Consider the following 23,311-nt stretch of genomic DNA (forward strand, 5'->3'; position numbering starts at 1 on the left):
TGATTTGGGCCGGGGTCTCGGACGTTTCTGTGACAAGGGCGGGCGAGGGCGGGTAGCGGCGTTCGCCTGGCCGGCGTCCTCGGCGGGGCTCGGCCCGCTCCTGCTTCGGGATCTGGTTTCCTGCGGCCGGGGCGGGCTGCGCCGGGGCGGCCGCCTCCCCGTCCCCGCCTGCCGGGGCCGCGCCAGGGGCCCGCAGCCGCGCCGGGGCCGTGGGCAGCGCCGGCGGCGGGCGGGGGCGCGTCCCTGCGCCGCAAGCCGGGGCCGCTGCTGCCGGCGGCAGAGCGGCGCGGCGGCGGGCAGGTGCGGCGGGCTGGGGCTGGGGCTGGGGCTGGAGCCGGAGCCGGAGCCGGAGCCGGCGGGTCCGTGCTTCTCCGCGCTGCTCTCCCGCCGTCAGCATGAAGGTCGAGTTTGCCCCCATCAACATCCCCCTAAAGAGGAGGATCCAGACAATCGCCGTGCTGCAGTGGATCTTCTCCTTCCTCCTGCTGGGTAACAGCCTTCCTCCTTCCAGCCCTTGCCCCAGAGAGAAAAGGGAAAGAATCGGCTTTTTCCTTAACCAGCGTCACCCGTGGGCATCGGTCTGTGTCACTCCACGTGGGAGGAAAGGTGCCCAGGTGGCGAGCGGCTCCCTGGCTGTTCCTGGGCGGGCGAGAGCATCACACTTCTGGGCTTGGGCCTTCTCTTCCCTGGAAGCTCTGGATGGCTTTTTCTCTTTTGGGGGATCTATTTCTTTCTATGGGTTCTTTTTCAAATATGATCTTAAAAAGCTAGTGACTGCGTCTTCTCATTGAGACGCCTGGTAGGTTTCTGACAACTAACAACTTTTTACTGAACGTGAGCGTAAAGGCTGGTACATGAGTAATGCTGTTTTCATTACCAATTTTGTAAAGTAACTTTATATGCTGCAGTTCAATAAAATTCTCATTTAACTAGGTGACGAAATTTAAGGATTGACAGTGAACTGGCTTAAATGCAGCCACTTCCTTACGTTTATGAAAAGTGTCTTCACGTGCTTTAAGTAAGTGTTCTTAACAATTTTACTTGGTAAACTTTTTCCTCTGATTATTCCTCTATAGTGAATTTTCTTAATTTCTTAATAGACTCCTAGCACTAAACACCTGTTCACGGCAGCAAATCTTATTCTCATGGGTGGTTATGTTGAACTTGATAAAATGAGTCACTTGATAAGGTAAGCTAAGCCTTAACTCTCCTGGACCAGATCAATGGAAGCGATTATTGAACAGAGTGGAACAAAACTGTTCCGAGGTATAGAGCAACTGACTACCTGTGCATTACTGGAAATGTTGGAACGCTTTACAATCATCTATGCTTTAGGACTTACAAGGAGGAAAGGAATGTGTGCGTTTCTTCCTTGTATATCTTGCAAATACAGTACCATTCAGATGATGGTCTGATGTCTTTCAGACAATTTTTTAGGTTGTTAGCCCACACCTGAAAGATTTGGGTGTGTGGGGGAAGCATGGAGAGTGTGAAGCACCTTCACAGATTTATCCCTAGCACTTGGCTGTTTTGTTACCTCCAAATTATATGTGGTTGGACTATAAACAGTTCATGTTTGTGGCTATGTTGTAAATAGCCTGTGCTTTTAATTTTCTGTTATTGAGTTAATCTTGGCATATGCCATTACTCCAGTCTAATGATAATGCAGTAGAAGTTGAGTGGCAATGGAAGGAAACAATTTTTTTATCCTAGCCTGGTTGGTAACAATGCTGCTGCAGAAAATCACATCCTTCTGTGCTTACTAGAAGTGATTGGGCTGCAGAAAATCCACTCTTGCTGGAGTTCAGTGGGAGAAGTAGGCAGCTGTCTTCTGCAGGTGGCACTGCCTGGGAATAAATGTCAAGGAAAATCAACAAGGAACTGGTCTTATGGCTGGTTACGTTGAATATAGTGAGTGTACATGATCGTGAAAAAAATCTGTTTGCAGGAGTGCTTGAATTTTCGTGGACAAATTGATTCTAATAATAATCATCTGCTTGTGCTTTCCTGGGGATGTTTATCTTTAGAGCTATCCAAGGTGACCTTGTCATTTTGTAGGCGTACCCTTTCAGTCATAGGACAGTTGGAGTGATCTGGCCAAAAGGTTTCACTTAACGCCAGGAAAATTCAGATGGCTGAATCCTAAATGACTTAAAGTAGTTAAAAATGGATTGGTTTCTGACATTCTGGGTTGCCATTATGTCTGGATTTTTCAGCCTTTTTTTGGTCTGCTGAGCAAAGTATGGAAACATCGTTTGTAAGCTCTTGAGCTCTGAAGTGACACTTTGAAATTATGCAGGGCATGCCCCAGTGCAAGTGAAATACTGTTGTCAGTTCATCACAGGATAGGCTGGAGGCGTAGGTGTTGTTTGGGAGTTGGTATATGGCTGGAACTAGTTTATACCAAGCAAGATCTTCTGTAGAGTCAGTCTTTCTTAGGTAAAAATATCTGCAAGTGAAAACATGAACAGATAACACCATATGATAACTAATGATTCATTATTATAGGGATTCTGTTTAGAGCAGTGAATAAATAGGGTACTGGCTCAGTTCCTAAAGTTGTCCGTCTAGGTATATGGTGAGATGCCATAGCTTAATAAAATGGACCAATAGGACTAACAGATAAAGTAAGATAACTCTAAAAATCAGTGCCCTGAAAGACAAAAGCTGAATTGGGTAATGATATCCTTTAAATCTGGGAAGTGACATGTGAAAACATGATTTGGCACATGGAGTAAGCCGTAAGGGGAAACGTGAATCTATTACAACTTAGAATCCATAATGTGACTTGGATAGAAGACTCTGAAAATCAAGCATTGGTTTTATCTTCCTGGCTGAGATCCTTAAGAGTAGCTGAATTTAATGTAAAAAGGACATTGTGGTGGTCTTTGCCCCTTGCTCTCCAGGCTTGCTTTGTCATATCATGGAATTCACGATTGAAAATGCCCTCTTGCTTGCGTGACTAGAGGCTATTCACAAGTTGCCCTGAAATACATATATATGTAATAGTTGTTGTAGACTGTGAATCTCACCGCCACTTGTAGAAAGACCAAATCAGTCAACAAATACTGAAAAAATAGCTGCACTAGCATGGTGCAAACAAGAAGGTTCTGCTTCTTCCCACAGCGTGCTGGCATGGGCTGGGTCTGCACTCAGATACATTGCTTTTTCTGTAGAGGGTAGGCAGAATAAACATGCCTCTGCCTCAAAAAAAGCTGTACAGATGTGTACCGAATTTCATTACATACAAAAGGAACCTCTTTAAAATTCTGGGTGTAAGTTCCTGTGCTTCCCTGCTCTGTTCTGCAAGCTGCCAAAGTTTGCCCTCAAGCAGAAAAGACAAGTTTTCATTGTAGCAGTGGTTCTTTTGCTAGTTATCCAGGGGTATGACAGCAGAAGCAAAAATAAGTTCTGAAACACTGTGATCTGTATCTAAGAGCTTCTGGATTAGACAAGAGAGATGCCCATCTAGCAGTTTCCCACTGTGTGCCAGCTGAAACTGCCGTATAGTTTCCCATCTCATGTGCTCTAAGTGCAGCAGGCTAAAACAGTTTAGGTAAAGTCCCATGAAAAAGGCAAGTGTTTTAAATAGGCTTCCTTCTTTTAAAGGAAGAGTGGTATTGGCCTGGAGTCTAGAAGAATAAAGCTATGAAAACTGAAAAACAGGAAATGCTAAAATGATGCTGTTTCTTGCCGTATTAAGCAGAAATCCAAAACAGCTTTAGGCTGAAGCATAATTTCAAGTCATTAGCATTTTGCTGCTGAAACAGCAAATATATGAAGTTTTGCAATTTCAGAGTACCTACTTCAGAAAAAAAGCTGAAACAGAAAATATTGGTAGATGTAGTTTTATGCCTGTAATTACTGTTATTAGAGGTTCAGCGGCTTGGCCAGGGGCTGACAGTCTGGGGGCAGGTCTGGCCCTGTTCCAGGCTCGTGCAGCACTCACATCGTGTCTGCCCATGAAGCTGTGTGCTGATAACCTGCTTGTGATTTCTCTGTGCCCTTGTCCAGGCCAACCCCAGGCAGAAAATCACCTGGAGAAAGGTAATCTCCAAGCTTGTAAGTGCTGCTAGACCAACTGGAGGCAAGAGCAAAGAGGTTACATCACTCCCGTTTTGTACCGTAGGTTTTATGGTACATATACCCAAAAGAAATTGGGACTGTTAATGAATGCAACAGGTGTCACTGGTGTTTAGCATGAAATCTTTGTTTTTTTCTTGAGAACTTTGAATTAATTCTGCTGCAGTTAGTAGTATGTCTGATATCCCCCTGGTAGAATCCAGTGTAGGTTTTCTGTTTCTTGCACAGTAATTGAGCAGCGATTTACCCTTGGTATGTAAGCATGCTGCAGGCGTGAGCTGCGTGCCTTGCTACTGCACATCTGTGAGTGCAGTTCAGTTTGTATCTGGAGGTGATCAGTACCTAGGCAGGAGGTAGATCAAAGGGCTCATTTTAAGCCAAAACAATTTAAACAAGGAAAAAATCAATGAGATTTAGTTTAAGTGCTGCTTTGCAGGTGCTTTAGCCTTTTGTTTTTCTTCCTCTCTAATCTGTGCAAATCAAAGGACAGCGTTTTGGAGAAAATAAAACTAGACAGTGAGTTGGTGAACTTCTCCCCTGCCAGCTTCTGTGCATTTGATGTGAAAAGGGACAGTGGAATTTGAGCATGTACAAAATCAAATGCAGAACTAGGTAACTTGGGTGGAGTGATGGTGTCTTGGTACAGACAGTGAGAGATGGAAATGAGAGAGAGTTTAACCCTATGAAAAGGATACCAGGATTTTGTTTTGAGGCAGGGTGGTGGTAAGGGAGAATGATGCATCTTCTATGGTTCACTTTCTAGGTCCAGCAGTGGCATGCTCGTCTTCTCCTTACTGGGGACCTAGGAAGGGACTGTTGTGCGTGCACCCCTGTGTTTATTTGCAAAATACTTAATAATACAAAATCAGTACATAATAAAAGGTATACTTTAATGTGCGTGAAGCCACAAAATAATATGCTAAAGACATTGGTGTGTATTAAAGTACATCCTGTTCTCTGGTGATTAAACTCCTGTGCATGTAGCATGTAGGGTGAAGCACTCTGTTAATTGAACTTGGCTGGAGACAGTTTTGAGTTGTGGATCTGGCTTCCCCAAAATAATAGAAATGATGAAACATTTGCCACAGAGTGAGACGTTGCTGCCGGAGTAATAAGTGACTCAAGAAGTGTTGAGAAAGCAGGTGTCAGTGTAATGTGCTAAAGCAAAAAATAACCTTTTCCCCAAATATGTCATAATGTTTTGTTATCTGGTGCTGATTTAATTCATCAGCTGTAGCTGGCTAACTAAAATGGTCTCATTCTTCCTCAAAGCCATTTTTCAAAAACATTCTTTTGATACCTAAGAAAACTCAGCTAAGCTCTATGAGCCTTTCCTAGCAAGCTGGCTGGGATTGCTACTTGTTTTTGTCAGTCTGTATTCATTTATCCATGAAGCTTATTGCTGGCCCATGGGCAGGGACTGATGTGTGATCACAGAGAATAACAGGGTACTTACAGATGCTTGACTGACTAGTTTTTCTAGGAATGCTACCTCTGTTACGTACATCTTGGGGAGGGAATTTAACCATGTCTCCGTGTATATTTGTTTGTATCTCTCAAGAATAAGAAGAGAAAAATGGCTGTGCTGTGTCAGGCCAGAGGCCCTGGCTTGGCAGCCTGTATGTGAATGTAACTGGTCGTGGACGCCTAAGGAGAAATAAAAGAAACAGGAAATATGTAGCCTAAATTTGGCATGCTGTCTCAGGATTTGGTAATTAGTAACTTGGGGATTTACTGCATCCAGACCACTCTATCTACAAGTCAATAGAGCCTAATGCTCCGTATCTCTAGTTTATCAGTATTTGCCAATGGAAGGTCTGCTTGCTTGGGAACCGGAACCAAATTCCAGAGTAAACAAGCCTTTAAACCAGCCTCCAAACCTTGGCATCTGAGGGTTTGTATTTGTTATTGTAGTAGTGTTGAAATACAGCTCCCTTGATAGGAATGCTCAAATATCCTTGTGACTGGGGCTCCCAGTTGTGACCAATAAACTGACATAGGACCTCCTCTACAGGAGACTGATACGTATTCAACAAATGCTGACCTCCTTACCACCTCAGTCCTGAAGATGGCTACCAAATTCCTGTGGGCTTCAACAGTTTTCCAGTTAGTTTAAATAAATTCCTAGCTTATTCTTTGCTGGGGAGTCCATATCTGCCATGGGTGAGAAGTGGCAATAAGTTCCTGTGCTTCTGGTGGAAATCTGTATATTGACAGAATAGCACAGACTAGTAGGGTCTAAACAGGATAGTTTTAACATTATGACTCCATTTTTTAAAAAGAGACTTTCTACATAAAAGGTGCAGAGCAATACTCTGCAGAGGCATGAACTTGCTTACTGTTGCCTTGGCAGGTTGCCTCCTCTCAGGTGTTGCCTGTTGTCTCAGGTGTTCCTTTGGTGGGACACTTGGAGTCCATTTGCTGTATGTGTTATACTTCATTTAAATTTCTATCCCTTTCTTTACCATTTATAAATAATTTAGAAAGCATTTCCAGAAATTAAGGCTGATTTTAAATTTTTTTTCTTTTCTTCTAATGAAAGAATCCACCAAGGAGGGGAGAATCATTTTTTTAATGCCAAAATCAACTTATCAGTGGTACCTTGAGGGATAATAGAGAGGAGCAAATGTTCATTAGGGATGAAAACATCGCTATGCAATTCTCCTTGTGTGTTGCCTCCAATGTTCTGTTCCTCAGGCACCCAGCTCAGAGGCATTGCTGCTCTGAAGACTACAGGTGAGGAAAGGACTCTTCTGTTGTAGGTACATCACTGTGGTTGTTGAATATGCCATCTTTCTTTTTTTTTCCCCTGTGACAACAGATGTAAGAAATGAGCTTTTCAGTTTGCTTTGTGTATTGTTATGCACATGCACTCATAAAGCCCAGAGAAGTATAAATATTAAAAATAGCATTTCTACCTGTGTATTCACTAGAAAGCCAGTGTGATAAAGATGTTCTGATTATCATGTCCTTTGTGGGATGAGGCTCAAATTGCTGAACTCTGAAACTCTCCAGCTCATTTAAGACATAGCAGCACAACATGCTTAGAGAAAGCTTTTCTAAGAGCATGTGGGAAACAGCAGGAACTGGCTCATAGTTCAGACCTGAATTGCTGAGCAGTCTGGAGGTCTCAGTGCAAACTGGTTTGCATGGCTTTATGGGGTACATGGCTTTATGGTATACACCTGTAGTGCTGGCTGGATTGAGACGAGCACCCTGGCCACCTAGGATACACTGCACTGGCCGGACATGATCTGTGACTGCTCTGAGGGTGATGGGAGGCTTTTCTTCTAGTGGAGAGTCTTAGATTTGGTGGCCCTCACAATAGATATTATTCAAACATTTTTGACTCCTTAGTAACTGCAAATGCATTTGGAGCTTCCAGTTGCTGGGATCACCTGTATTTCCTCACCCAGTGTGCTGTTTTCCTACTTCCTATCTCTGTGGTATTTAACTATTTTATTAATTTGGTGCCCAGAGCTGCAAACTCAGAGCCTATTTATTGAGTAAAGCATCAGGTATCCAAACATAATTGGGCAGGATGGCTGCCTGTGCTGCTAGCTTACATTATATATAATATTTTTCATCGATTTCTTGCAACAGGTGATTATCTACATGTGGTAAATGGGGAAATGGAGGAAAAGAGACTCACCAATGTTAGCTGGCAAACAGGATGTTCAGAGTCCCATGGCAGGGATTTGTCTTTCAATCCATATTTCCTTTTCCCCCCACTGTTCCAATACACCACAGAAATATTTTCAAAGCTTTAATTCAAGTTGAAGCAAAAAATTATGCTTACATTGTAGACTGGAACTACATCTAAGAAGGCAATGATATAGTAAAGTGACAAATTCCAAGTTACTCACCCTTTGCCTGGAATTTTTTTATGAATTTAGGTAAAGTGGTTGTCATTTATTTACTTGCTGTCTTCTCTGAAGGAGAAAAATCTGGGCTTGTGTTTATAGGTTCATTGGTTTTGAGTCATCAGTGTTTAACTCATCTTGCAGGCTGTTAATGCGTTGAAATAATGAGGAGGTATGGTAAAAGGAATTTGCTTTGCATGTCTCATTGTGAATGCAATAATAAATTGGCTTTGTCCTACAAGATGCTGAGCTCCCCTTAGGAAGTGCTGACAGCGTACTTACCTCCCCATAACTTACATGCACACAGGAACGTGTTCTAGCTAAAGCAGAGCAGTGAGCTTGTTGATCTTGTGGATATTTCCCTGTATAGTATTAAATACTGCTATCTGGCACTTCTCACTGCTGATTTAATTAGCTCTCACAGCAAGGATGCTTTGATCCAAAGCACCTTTCAGCCATTTGGCTAGGAAACTGATAGTAAAACACCATGTGATTCTGCACTGAGCCAAAAGTCCTTCTGAAAGGGAGGGTAGGAAATATAAATACTTAGCAACTTTGCATAACAACTTGAAATTAACAGATTTATGGCAATTAAAAAACCTTCTCATCCAAACTTGGACTGTGAACCTTGGCATCCTGTCCAGATTAGCATTCCTAGAAATGTCTATAGTTTCAGGATCTCTTCTTCAAAGAGCAAGTAATGACTTTTCCTCAAAATATTCCTGTGCCCTATCTTAAGTGTTGCTGGTGTGGGATTCCCAGTGAGTTCTCCCTCCGAAGCAGTGGAATTGAGTGTCATCTTTCATCTGTGTTACTCGTGCTCCAATAATGATGTTCCCTAGAACTCATTGTTGCAGCTTTGGGGAGTTTTCCACATTGACTTTGGAAGTCTGTGGGCCTCAGTTAGCTGTGGTATTTTTCTAGTGCTCTTGCTGAAGTGTTTCTCTGTGCAAGACCATGGTTGCCTGTTTAAGCAGGAAGCAATGAGCTTCTGTACTGATGGTACTGAAGAGTGGACTATCCTTCAAAAAAGTAGATTTGATCCTGCTTCTGGTTTTGTTTATGGTTGTTCCCTTCTCTCTTCCTTGGAGCAAATGCAATTCCTTTTTCTTCTGCTCCTTCCCTGCCAGAAATGGGAATGTTCATCCCTTTCTTTCCTACTTAATCTAACCAGCAGCTTTGCTTGCTCTGTCTGCTACTGGATTCTGCAGTAGTTCTCAGTTATGCCATGACAATGAATCAATTTCTGCTCTGAAGGCACAGTCAAACTAGGCACAAGGGAAAGTTGGCTGAAGTTCAGAAAAAATAAGTATTCTGGTTGGAGGAAACACAAGAGTGCCCATAGACCAAGTTAAGCTCTGAATTTCAGCAGCTTGAAACCTACTTGGTATAGGGAATCTGCTCTGAGTTTTGAATGCCCAAATAATCTCTCTCTTGAATCAAGCTGATCTTAACTAGGATGAATGGTTTTTACTGTTGGTCCATCTGCTTATTTCAAAGTTATCAGTTCTGGTAATATTTACATTGTGTTAGCCAAATTATTGCCTGATGTACTTCTGTTATTTACTTACGTATTTAGCTCAATGTGTTTCACTGGTGTAACTCCTTGTCCTGGTTTCAGCTGGGATAGAGTTAACTGTCTTCCTAGCAGCTGGTACAGTGCTATGTTTTGAGTTCAGTATGCGAAGAATGCTGATAACACTGATGTTTTCAGTTGTTGCTCAGTAGTGTTTAGTCTAAAGTCAAGGATTTTTCAGCTTCTCATCCCCAGCCAGCGAGAAGGCTGGAGGGGCACAAGAAGATGGCACAGGACACAGCCAGGGCACCTGACCCAAACTGGCCAAAGGGGTATTCCATACCATGGGACGTCCCATCTAGTATAGGAACGGGGAAGTGGGGGCGGGGGATCGCCGCTCAGGGACTGGCTGGGTGTCGGTCGGTGGGTGGTGAGCAATTGCACTGTGCATCATTTGTACATTCCAATTCTTTTATTATTGCTGTTGTCATTTTATTAGTGTTATCATTATCATTATTAGTTTCTTCTTTTCTGTTCTATTAAACCATTCTTATCTCAACCCAGGAGTTTTACTTCTTTTTCCCGATTTTCTCCGCCATCCCACTGGATGGGGGGAGCGAGTGAGCGGCTGTGTGGTGCTTAGTTGCTGGCTGGGGCTAAACCACGACACTCCTTTTAGGAGGTAACAGGATATTGCCCTCATGAAAGCCAGTCAATTGTGGGACATATGAAATACCACAGAGAAACACCTGTTTCATAGAACTCTGCCTGTTGAGACTTCCAATGAGGTCTGGGTCCTGTTTTGCTTGCCAACAGATAAATACATGATGTTAAAGCTCTGGCTCCCTTGCAAACCTGGAATTCAGCATCTGCTGGATTACTCTGATCTGCGAGCCTGATGCATTTTGTTCACAAGACGTCATAGCGAGCAGGCTGCTGCAGGGTGTACTGCAGGGTGTACTACAGTGTGGAGAGCAGCAGGTACCGCTGTACAGCGCTTCAGCCAACTCCATCCATAGCTGCTTGAGTTGCAGCGAGAGTGCAAAATTCTGCAAGTCCTAGAAAGATCAAGTTTCCATAGGGAGTTTCTCTGAATAATTATTTCAGGGTTGAGCCCAAAAGTAACACGTTGTGTTTAATTAAACAACTTTTTCTGGCTCTGAATTGTGTATAATACACTTCCTATGTAACATCTTACTACAGTAGTGATACAATTCTTATTAACCTGGGTCTGAAAGTATCAGGACTTAATGTGTTCCCATAGCAATGGTGAGCTTCCACTTACAGTGACACCTTTAGAGGCTGAAGTGAACCTCTTAATGGTTTGGTCTCATCTAGTGCATCTTCTTGGCCAGTCACAGAGCACTTTTCACAGGGAGCAGAACTACCATCCCTATTTTATAGGTAGAAGAGTTAAGAAACACAAAGGGAAAATGATTGCCTGACACTACTCTCATTAGAAAAGAGATCTTGCTGTGCCCCCCTTTCCCCTCTTTCCTTCCCCAGCTCTCCTCCCTTCTCGCTCACTGGAGCATCACATCTCTGTTAGCTCTTGCTGTCTCCTTTTATTCTGCCTTAGGTAAACCAGATGCTCTCTACCGAACATTAGCGTTCACTCTCACCACAGGGAGAAGACAGCTGTGTTGGTCCTCAGCTCATGCTTTGTTTTATTAAAGTAAACCAGCATCATCTTAGGCTTATTCATCCAGTTGTGCAGTAGAGTAAGAAATACGAACTGAGGTGATACACCCTTGTAGGTGTTTCACTCTCAGTGTAACAACATTCACACAATATGGAATAAGCTAACTTCAATTTGTATGCGTTTTGAGTAGCACCTGTAATAACAATATCAGGGCTGGGAATTCAAGGTCTTAAAAGGAGACAGGTGTGATTAATGCTTGCTATGGTTTCCTTTTTTGTTTCTTGTAGCAGAGTTCTGCTGTGGATTCTTCGTGATCCTGATCCTGGGCAACTTCTGGTTCCTCGCTGTTCTGTACCTGCTGTGGCTCTACCTCGACTGGGAAACACCATGCACAGGGGGCAGACGGTCCCAGTGGGTCAGAAACTGGACTGTTTGGAAGTACTTTAGGGAATACTTTCCCATTCATGTGAGTAAAGGCTTTCTCACAGAACTGTAAACATTGGAACAGAGACAACTTGAATAGCTATGAGCGTGGACAAATGTCTAAGGCTCGTCTTTTGTAAAATTCTAATACTTACTCCAGGGTGAACTTCTTAAAACATGGGAAGTCTGAGATTTAGTGACAAAAAGGGGCAGGGGCTGATTTTCTACTTAGACTCTTGTGTCACAAGATAATGCCTCAGCGCAGTAAATGCTAGACCCAGTATCTTAAGACACATCTATTTAAACTTTGTTCAGCTGTAAAACAGGACAATAGTTTAAAGTGCTCAGAAGGACATGAATTGTCATCAGTTCTGTGTCCTGTCAATGTGCAATCTCTATACTTGTTTTTTGAGAATCTTTCTGAGGTAAGTATCATAATGTCCCCCACTGTCTCTATTTTTCAGCTTATAAAAACTTCAGATCTGAATCCAAATCACAACTACTTACTTGGCTTTCACCCTCATGGGGTCCTTGTAGCTGGAGCCTTTGGAAACTTTTGCACCGGTCCAAGTTTCAAAAATTTATTTCCTGGGCTTACTCCATATCTTCATATCATGCCCATCTGGTTTGGCTGTCCTTTCTTCAGAGAATACATAATGAGTGCTGGTAGGTAAAAGAGGTAAAAGCAGAATGTCCCAGCTGTTGCTCTGTATTATAGCTTCTGCTTCAAATGTAATGTCTGTTCCTGTGCCTATAAATGGTAAGTACTTTCACTTCAGAAAGATCAGTGTTGTTGCTAAATTAAACCTCTGTTTTATGATGAACTGTTGTTGCAAAACAATTTGTAAGGTTTTATTAATAGTTTTGTTAAACTATATCACTGAGCTTTTTTTTCTTTCTGAAAAAATATTGCTGTTTTTCCCTTGACCTACAAGACAGCAGTACAGAGTACCAGTTATTTATGAGAAGAACATATTAATTTATAATGTTATTTAGTCATTGCACAGACACTTGTAAAACAAATTGAGGATAATCTCTTACCTGAAGGGCTTAAAGTCCTACTCATTACAAATATCTTTCTAGTCAAAAGTTAACTACCTACTTCTGACTGAGGTCCCATGTTGCAAATTTGTGTAATTTTAGTAGAGATATAAACTCTAAAGATGGAACCTTTTTTCTCTGTTCTGAGTAGTGCTTGTCATAAAGAGGTGATATTCATGACTGGTACTGCAGTAATAAAAGATAAAAATAACAAGCAATAAAGTTTGGGGAACAGAAGAATGTATAATGAAATCAGGACTAGTGTTCCCCCCCAGTGGTTTAATACAGGAGTTATTTTACTTAAATTCATTAAACTAGAGCATTTAAGTAAGTATGGTCTGGTGCACAAGACTAGGTTTGGGAGACAGATCTAGCTCTTATTCCTGACTGCACCACAGACACTGTGATGTCAGATAAGCTATTCAACTGCTCCATTCGTAGAAACATGCCTAGCATGTTGTTCAGGTTAATATCAGAATTGCATATCCATGTATACTCAATATGCCAGAGAATGCCTTTCCATGCAAGGATTATTTCTGAGGGGATTCTTTCAGGCTTGTAAAGTGAAGGAATTGGCAGTGGTGGAAGATGACAGTTTTAAACACTGCCTAGCCTGGAAGTCACGTTTACATGTTTTTGGCATCTTGACCCATAGGAACAAATATTTACCTGCTAGATGAGAAGCAACCTGAGTAAAAAGCATGCTAAAGCATAGTCAGCATTGTAGCTCATTTTTCACAGGTATGTAGCTGATAAACCAGAGGGGACCTTTGGTATAATGCAGGTTATCAGTCAAATCATAAAACACTTGCAAAATCTTCCATCTACTGAAAGCCATGCTCCTAGCACATTGCTTCATCTCCTAGTCTTTTGCTTCTTGTTTCTGAAGCCTGCCAGGCTGCAGTTGTCGTCATCGGGAAAAGCAGTTGTAGCACTACTGAGCTGCTGAGTGGTGAGCGGGGAACAGTGCCCTGCATGTGGGCTGACATCTCTGCTTCAGTGGGGAGATAAATTTGTCCTGGGGAAAGACAGTGGCTCTTGCTTTCTCTTCCAGAGAAAATGCATGCTGATGGGTGAACAAGCATCACTCAAATTATTTGTGAGTCTTGGGTCAGCTGCGTTTTTCAGAGTAACAGTGACTGTGAAGACATACATGGCAAATGGAAGTAGCTTTTTACTGAGGTCTGAACTTGCTGCAGTAGGAAGCAATTCCTCGTGGTGGCCAGCTGTCAAAACTAGATCACAATCATCTTGCCTTTCTTGTGAGATTTTCATAATCCATGTTGTAATGTCCCTAATAGGAAAAAAAGCAGACGGGTAACAGGAGATGAAGTCTTTGCTTAGCATCCAAAAGAGCATGCTTTGATACCAGCCCTGTAAAAACCAACAACAACGCAGACTAGACTTGATCTCTAAATTGTCATTTAGACCATATTAATGCACACAATGTAATTAAACATGGCTTCTGGGTAAATGGGACCACTGTCAGCCTTTGAAGTAAAACTTAGGGCACAAAGGAACTCTGGAGGGAACAGGTGCATATCTGTTAGGGGATTTTCCAAAGCGCCAAGTTCAGGCCAAGGCCTAAGTCGATGTTAAAGGCTTGTACAGCAGTGTGCCTTTGATTAGAAGTATTAGGAGTACCAGGAAAGCTTAATATATTCTGCTGTTTTAGCCTAAATAGACTGATGAGTGCCAGGTCCTGGTTACCAGAGAATGAGCTGATGTAGGCATTGGAAATGGTACACGTGAGCCTTTTCTTCTTCTTTGCTGCTGTCATGCCATTGCCTTAGATGGTGCTGCTGCTTTATAGCTTTGAAAAGAAAGAAGGGGATCAGCTTGGCACTGTAGATCCATGTTTGAGTTCACAAGTCCTCTATTCATTCTGTTAAACCCTCTGTGCCTGTGCTTATATGCACCTGCTGTATGGCTTTAGCTGCTGCCTCTCAACAGTATCTGCTGCCATTCAACTCTTCCGTTCTCGGGCACAGAATCTCACTCAGGGGGAGTTAAGCTGGCAGAAGAGCACACTCTTACCTGAAGATCTCAAAACCCCTGTGATAGGCAAACAGCATTTAGCTCATCAGAGTGAAATCAAAGGACTTACCTAAGACCAAATCAGTTGCAGAGTGAGGGTGTTGAAACCAAATCTTTGAACTCTGTCCTGTGCTGTAATCATTTTGAAACATCATTTAGATATTTAAAAATATTTCTTAAATTCCACTGTACTTACACATGAAGAACCTGTGGTCACTCTTAAAATGTTTGTTCCTGAAGGAATGGTTTCTGCATCCAAGGAGAGTGTCTCGTATGTGCTGAATAACGAAGGAGGCGGCCACGCATCCATCATTGTGATCGGAGGAGCAGAGGAATCTCTGAATGCACATCCTGGAAGTTTAACTTTGAACATCCTCAAGAGGAAGGGCTTTATTAAAATGGCCTTGAAACATGGGTAGGTTTCCCATCTGGGCTGCTGTAGTAAGCATGCTTTGAATACAGATTGATTCTTAAATATAGTTCATATTATATAGTAAACTCATATAATTAGAATTTGAAAGAGTTACTTGCCTAAGAACGTGCAGATGGCTGGCATAGGACCCAGTCTGTCCACCCAGATCCAATCTGGGAGTGTTGCAAACTCCCTTTGACTTTCATAATTTATAAGGAGTAGGTGTTATTAGCATATCTTGGTGTTTTGTTTCAGTTGTTTTTTGCACTAGCAAAGAGTAAGAATTATGAAAGAATATTAGTAAATCTTGGCTGTTACTGCTGAGTGGAGCAGACATTCTGTTTTCTGTTCTGTAAATTTAAGTTATATTAAGATAGAATTTTCTTATCATTTTAAACAAACAAAAAAAAGAAAAGAGAGAAAGCTATGCCCTGTTTTATTAAATCTCTGAAAACTGTGGTCTAGGAAGACTCGTTTTCACCTTTATTCTAAATACTTTCTTTTGAAGATTGTTATTTGCAAAAGTAAGTTTCTGGGAATTTTTGGTGAAAATATCAAGAAAAACTAGCTTACTTTTTTACTATCAGCCATCAGTGTGTAACTAAACAGAGATGGTATTAATATCTTTTGAGATATTTACGTAGTATAAGCTATTGCATTTGTTCTGGACTGGTCTAGATGTCTTGTATACTAGAAATATTGGAACCAGTGACTTGTTCCTGCTAAGCTTTCTGAACAGTTCCCACAATTACATATTGACATGTGAAGCAATGAGAAAAAAATATTTGTCTTGAGAAATTTGTAACAGTTTTTTAAACTATTAACTGGAAAAAAGGTGGTCTCTGAGAAGAAGCGCTCTGTTTTCACACAGCATGCTAAGGTCCATTTTTCCTAGAAACTATTCTGTATCAAAATTCCAAGAGGCTTTCTTATACATATCACTAGGAGTCTCATAAAGGACCTGTTCTCCAATAGAAAGTAACATTTTGGTCTAATTTGTACCCAGAAACAGCACTTGCTTATTTAAATTAGGACTTTAGTGCCTAAATGAGTCTTCACTCAATTTCTGCTCAGCTGCTGATTAATCCAGTGGGATCCTAAACACTATTAGTAGCTTTTATTTTTTATCCATAAAGTTTAGAAGAATATTTAGGTGCCCTTTTTTTGAGCATGTCCATAGATGTCTGATCTGTCAGATCAAAGATTGGTGTTTATTTCTCATTTAAACTGATTTGGATTGAGAAACCAGATACACCTGTGCCTCTCATGGCCTTGATTTCAAAAGCATCCCCAACACACAACAAGAAGATCAGGACGCAAAACACAGGAATGGCCACAAGTCCTTTGTTTCAAATGATGGTCCTCCTCTTTAAGAAAGAGGCTTAGTTGTCTGGAGCACTCCACTAGGGTGATAATGCCTGTCTCTGCCTGAGTGACTTGAAACCTACACCTCACACATGGTCACCTTAACCACCAGGCTGCAAGTTATTCTGGATCTGAGCACTGGCAAGAAAAACCGCTTCTACGTGAAGCGTAGGAATCCTGACTTCATTTCTATACAGTAGGGCTGTGGGACAGTAGGACAGTATGACTCTAGCCTTTACAGCTCTTGCAGCGCTGTCAGCAGTCCTGAGCTCTTGTCCAAAGACTCTGCATCCAGTAATTGCTTCTGGTTTTAACATTTGGTTTCTAACAATTAACAAAATGTGACATGAGCTTCCAACTCAGGCAGAAATGAAAGGGCGAGAGAGGCTTGCAGGAGGCTGATGAGAAGAACCACCTGCTATCAGCGCCTGCATATGTTTCTGGTGCTTTTGATCTACAGCATCAAATACTAAGAGAGGAAGGGGCAATGTGGAGCCCTGTGCTCTCTGGCCCTGGCTCCTGTACTGCCAGCACAGAGAAGCTGTGGTTCCTCAGCTAGGAACTTGTCAATTGGGGTCTGAACATGTCAGCAGAAGTCCTCTGCACTTTTGGAAAAGACATTTTGGTCCGAGGTAGTACAGATATCTGATATGAAGTGAAGAAATCCTAAAGACATGATACAAATGATGAATCAGCTAACTTATCTTTAGTTTCACAATCGTAAGTTACTTATTTCTCTGTCTGAACCTCCTACAGAGCATCTTGCAAGAGCCTTTACCAGATTAAAACAAATCCCACAGTCTCAGGGTGCTATTGCACCACATGATGTTCCTGTTTGTCTTAGTATTGTAGTAAGAAGTAGAGTATTTACACAGCCACAGTATGTACCAGGCTTTCTGATATTTCCTTTACAGATGGCTGAGTGATATATGCTCTATTTGAGAAAGAACCATTGAGCAGACACCAGTCAGAATAGTGAGTGGGAATGATAGTCTTTGGGGATCCTCAGGCTTGTGAAGCTGTAGAAGCAGTTGTTTTTTCCATACAGGTGGGCTTTGATTATCCACAGTACTTTCTAGCCAGCTCTGTCCTTAGTGCATCCTCCTCAGGCATTCAGAGCTCTACAGTAATTCATTCTGACAATATTATAGTTAGCAATGCTGCTATTTTACAGTAAGGTTTTTCTCAAAGATAGTGTGGGCTGAATGGAGCCAAGGTATAGAAGCTAAGACTTAAGTAAAGCAAATAAAACACCTCTGTATCCTTCAGAGACTGCTTAGGATTACCCTGGTCTTTTTTCTTTAAAGTGTGTAGAATACTGTTTAGTGAAACTAAGCGTTAATCAAAAAGCATATTATAGTCAAGGTTTTAAATATAGTGGCATTTTTGCCAGCTGGAGTCAACTGCACTGATTCCATTAGCCTAAGTAGTTTGTCCAGGAGCTAGTCAGTGCCCTTCCTCCCAAGCCGATTCATGAACTGAATAAGAATTCATTAGGCTGTGCAGGAGCCAAAATGAGTTAGTGTAATTTCTGTGGGTAGGATTTGACCTCTGGTAATAATAGATGAAGGCTAGTGTTTTCGAAGAAGTCTGGAGGAAGCAGGATTTCACTGGGAATTGGACAGCAGAGGAATTTGGCATTGTACTCATGTCTGTAAGGATGTCTGGTTTTTATCACGGTTTTTGTGCTGAAATCAAGTGCGTGCATTACTCCGGTCAAAAGGGAGAGGAAAGCCAAGATCTGGTTTTGACACCGCCCACCTGGGAGCATTATAAGGTTAGCAATGAGGCTTCTTTGCTTGCCAAGGGAGAAAATGCAGTGGAACAAGGGTGGACTTGCTGAAATAGTGGTGGATAAGATCATAATCATAATTTTGATAGATACAATTATTCCTTTTTATGATGGTGAGCCGTCATAAAAAGTTGCGATGGGTAGCAACCAGCTAAATACTGCCCAAAAGCTAGTTGTCAGTTATATGCCAATCACTTTTTTTTTTTTTTTTTTTTTTTGCAAACCCAAAAAACTCAAAGCAGCTGCATATCAGAAGAGTTGAATGCCTGTTGCTGATGAAGTCTAGAGCTGCCAAAGCTTTCTGTGCTGGTTATTGTGAAACCGTTTCCATGCTGCTGATGTGAACCGCAGTGCAAGTGCAGGCTGATGTGGGATTCTCAGTGTGTTCATTGTTTTACAGTGCTCATCTGGTCCCGGTGTTTTCCTTTGGTGAAAATGAACTATTCAAGCAAGTTGCAAACCCCAAAGGTTCATGGCTCAGAAATGTACAGGAGAAGTTGCAAAAGATAATGGGCTTTGCTTTACCGCTATTTCATGCTAGAGGAGTATTTCAATACAGTTTTGGCTTAATACCTTACAGGCAACCTATTCATACTGTTGGTAAGTTCCCTGTGCCTTTTCTAATGCTTTTGCAAATGTTTAAAAATGCATAAGTGTGCTACTAGTATCTGTGTAAATTTATAAATCTGTTCTAACAGAAACAATTGGTTACCGTGCATCTAAAGCAAATATGTGAGGTTTAAATTTTTTTTTTTTTTTAATGCCTGTCCTCTCCCAATTAAATAAGGGGATTTTTTTTCTCCCATTCCCCTTTCTGTCCCAGGCCAAATCTTATTCTTCAGTGATTCACAGGCTTCTATGCTCAGCAATCCTCAGGGAAACCCAAGGGGCTGTCCCGTCTCTACCAGAGGGCTGCAACAGCTCTGCAGCTGTTGCTGTGGATTCTGGATGCTGCAGTTATTTTGCAAGATGCCTGGCACCTTAATTTCTTAGTCCTGCAAAGAAGCAGCAGTTGGGTATTTCAGCTGATGCACAGCCTCGACAGCGGTGCTCCAGAGCAAGGCTACTGGGAGGAGCTGGTGCAGTCCTGACCCAGTGCTCATCGGGACAGGGGAGAGATGGAGAAGGGGAGGGAGAGGGTGCCTTGCAGCAGCTCTACGGCAGCCCTTCAGCAGGGTGCTGCTTAGATGGCATTGCAGCTCCCTAGGGTGTTTCCTTCTCTTTTGTTTTTTTTTCCCCATGGAAAGATCCATTCATGTTTAATTGAGGGCATGCATGCCATGTTGACAGGCAGTTTGGTAAAGAGTTTTTTCCCCAAAAGCTTTCATCCCTGGTCATCTACTCTCACTGGAGTGTAGGACTGAATGTCTTATGATTTATAATGGCTTTAACTAGTGCTATTGACAGCCACATCCTTAAAAAAAGTTGTGCTGGACATCACGCAAAGGGAATAGCTGGTTGTCTATACATTTTAGATAAATCATTTTTAGATAGGTTCTGACCCAACTGGACTAACGAAGCCTATTTCTACAGAAAAGTAAATTGAGCTTTTCTGGTATTCCACAAGGGACATTTAAGAAGGCCCTCCCTTTAATGGAGGGATGATTTGATTTTAGTACAGATCAAATAAAAATGTTTAAGACAAAAATGTAGCTCTTCTTATGTTAAATTTCTTGCAGCTCTGTATCTTATCAGTGCATATAGTTAAATGTTTTAGAAAAGATTGGATTTTTAAAGCCCACATTGTGCACAGGCAGGCTAAAAATGTCACTTATTTTAAAGCCAAAAAGTTTTCAAAGCATTGGAATGAAAACAACATATTTTCCTGCTGTTTTTCCTTGGGCCGATGACATCGAGACTGTTCTGAAGCTTAAAATGTCTTTTACTTGGAGGCAAATCTTCATCATTGTAATATTTACTGCAAGGACAGAGGTGGTCCATGGCTAAAGCACAGGAGTGCTTCAAATCAGCAAGACCAGAGTCTTGCAATAGAATTCGCTGTATGATCTCAAGAAATCCCTTACCTTTGGTGTCTCTGTTTCCTCATGTTTGGAAACTATCACCATGTCTCTGCATTCTTGGAGAGGGTCTCAGTATGGCTCAACATGGCTTTGAAAGTGTTAGCTCAGCCCCTGAAAACTGCAGAGTCATGCTGAGCTCCAACCGAGCTGGTTAGCCATGTTGACAACATGGCAGGGTATCGACGAGTTTCCTCCTGGTTCAGAAGCCATGGTTCCTAAAGCAACAAGGTGCAATTCAGCAAAACCAAGGTCTGTGAAGTCTGAGTGTTTTGGGCTTGACAAGTGAAGTACTTTTGTTTTTCCTGAAAACTGTTACTGCTTTTCAGAAATAGAATCAACTCTAAAATATCCAAGTAAGTAGGTTGCTTAAAGCTGTGCAGAAAATTAAAAAGATGAGTATGGTTTCCAATTCCACAAGAAATCTCCACTTTTAGGAGAAGAGACTGCTGCAGAAGGGCTTGGGGGTTGTTTGGTGTTTCCAGTCATGCTTCTGGAAATCTTGTATTGGATGTATATTGATTTCACTCCCCCTAAGGTATTGCTCAATCCAGGGCTGGGTTCCCACCCCTAGCCATGTAAAGTCTGAATTTCAGCACTGTGCAGGGCCTGAGAGCTGTTGGCAGCTGAAGCTGCAGCAGGAGCATGCAGAATCAGCCCCTTTGTGGTTCTGGCTAGACTTCCCTTCCCTTTATCCAACACCATCCAATTTGAAGTGGCCACATCAGTTGAAAGGGATTTTCAGGTGCCTTTGTAAAAGCTCATGGGGGTTGTTTTTAACTCTCTGCTTTTCTACAGACTTCCTCTGTAGTCTTGGTCAGGTCTATTAAGCTCTCAGTGTCTCCAGTGCAAGAACAGCTGTCAAAATCTATGGTGACTGAACAACACAAGGAGGACTGAGATCATGGGAAGCTTCTCTTAGTGTATTGCAGGCTTTTTAGCCATAGCTTTTTGCAGAGGAGGAGGCTGCCTTCTGGACTTCTGTAGAATTACCTCCCATGCTCTCACTCTCACTCCAACAGAGCAGGTAGCAGGCTTTGCACAGTGCCTGGAGAACATTTCAGTTGGAATGATATTCGTGGGCAGTGGATGGTTCAGAGACACCTTACAGGTTTGGGGGTTTTACGTGCTACCACTCCCTAGGCTGAGGTACCCAACACCATTTCTGGCACTGGTGCAGCGATACCCATTTTGAATAAATCAGAAGATACCTGTATTTCCTTCTGTCCTGTTCATGTGGCTGTGTGGTTGAGGGCACCACTGTCCTCTTAGGCATGTCCCTCACATTGGATACCTTTAGTAATCAGAACAGAAGATGGTGAGAAGGTACATTTTTTTTAAATGCTGTTTTGAACTTGGGGTATACTACCCCAATGGCAAGACAGCACATAGCCTATGGAATTGTATGTTGAAGTGTAAACTGCTCCCTCAAGGTAGAGCTTAACCCCCTTCTCATTTGCTCTTTTGCTGCCAAACTGAAATGATGGGGTTTTTAAATTCATTTTATCTGAACTGGAGCAGAAGGAAGGAACCAGACCCAGGGCTCAGGTTTGTGAAAGGCAGGATCAGGCCCTAGGGCAAGAGAATTGTGCTGTGATTCTGCCACCTCGTTGGGAGCTGTGGTGGAGCTGTTACAGGAGGGAAAGCAGTTCTACTTAAAAAGAGATATCAATGAAGCTAATGCCACTGTTGTGTTTGATTTACAGTGGGAAGCCCTATCCCTGTAAAACGGAACTTGAACCCCACCACTGAAGAGATTGAACAGCTACATGCATTGTACTTACAGAAACTAAGAAAATTATTTGAAGAACACAAAAGAAATTATGGGATCCCTGAGCATAAATCGCTCATTTTCGAGTAGCAAATTACAATTTGTAATTCCAAATCTCATGGAAAAAACCCAGTGTATGCTGAAAGATGTCTTTCTTGCAATCTGTATTTTGCAATCTGCAATTATCCTTGTGTAAGGAATAATTTTAAGAAAGGATTATTAGATGATTTATTGATTTTTATCTTACTCTTGGGGGGGGGGGGGGAATCCTTAGGGTGTGAGCCTCGAAGCCAGTGCTCCTTTGAGTTGTCCTTTTACGTTCATCTGTACCTGAAATGCTAGTGGGAGGCTCCACACAGATGTTCTTACCACCGTGGTACCTAACCCCGGTATGAGATCACAAGCAGGAAGAGTGTAAACCCGGAGAAGTCTTTGATTAGAAGTTGAGAGACTTACCGGCATGTATCAAACATGACATCAGGTTGTTCTCTGAATACCAGAAAACCCTGCTGCTCTTTCATAGAAATGGAGGTGTATGTTTTTAGCAGATGGGTATTATAAGCCATTTACATGTGAATTCAAGAATAAATAGGAGCTTTCTGCCCTGAATAGGGTATCGGCAAAAGTGGTTTGTCCAAGTTATTGAGCAGAGCAAACCCTCTGCAGGAGAACAGCATGTTGAGTACTCTGTGTGCATGTATATGCTGGCTGGTGGAAAGCGCTGAATAGTGTGACTTTTTTGGACAAGCTGTGCTTTGAATCATCAGTTTGGAGGATGAAGCAGCTTTGTTTGGTAGTTCCAGCCTCGGAGGACATGGCAGGCACAGGACAGAAGTGTACCAAGGAAGCTAGTGTGGGAATCATGTGAACTTTACAACTTGTGCAAATTAAAAATGATCATATGTCAAGCCCTTCCACAGAAGGAAGGGGAGCTCTGTTCGTTCAGTCTAGTTCTGAAACTTCACCAAGGAAAGTGTACTTGATATATGCCTTTTCTTCCCCACTAATAGATGTGGGGAAGTATGTGGAAAGCTGTACTTGCAGTGTGACACAGCTGTAATTGCCAAAGCAGTGTGAGCACAGCTCTAGGGTGCAGCAGGTTAAGAGGGTGCTTTGTATATAAACCAGGTGCCTAAATTGGAGAGAAGGTTTATCCTAGATGTGGATATCCATTTAAGAAAGGAAAAGAAAAAAAATCTTAGCTAACCTCTTTTTCAGTTAAAATGCCTAGGTCTTGGAGTTGATGGTGTGTGAAGATATTAGAGCATATTACTGAATTTTTTATGGGGTTAAGTCCTTGTATTTGTAAATGCTTTCTGACTGCACATGGACTTTGCAGATCTGGTTT

The 23,311-nt window shown here is 42.1% G+C and overlaps 1 protein-coding gene across 1 annotated transcript; it reads left to right on the forward strand.

Annotated features, from left to right (window-relative positions):
- The first annotated feature begins 249 nt into the window (after window positions 1–249).
- MOGAT1 (monoacylglycerol O-acyltransferase 1) lies at window positions 250–22,787 on the forward strand. Its single transcript, XM_009920514.2, has 6 exons — window positions 250–489; window positions 11,392–11,570; window positions 11,992–12,193; window positions 14,846–15,020; window positions 18,575–18,774; window positions 21,899–22,787. Exons 1-6 carry the CDS (start codon window positions 396–398, stop codon window positions 22,051–22,053), a joined length of 1,005 nt encoding a protein of 334 aa, XP_009918816.1. The 5' UTR covers window positions 250–395; the 3' UTR covers window positions 22,054–22,787.
- Window positions 22,788–23,311: the final 524 nt, after the last annotated feature.

This window comes from Haliaeetus albicilla, chromosome 9 (assembly GCF_947461875.1).
Source record: "Haliaeetus albicilla chromosome 9, bHalAlb1.1, whole genome shotgun sequence".
Classification (NCBI taxonomy): Eukaryota; Metazoa; Chordata; class Aves; order Accipitriformes; family Accipitridae; genus Haliaeetus; species Haliaeetus albicilla.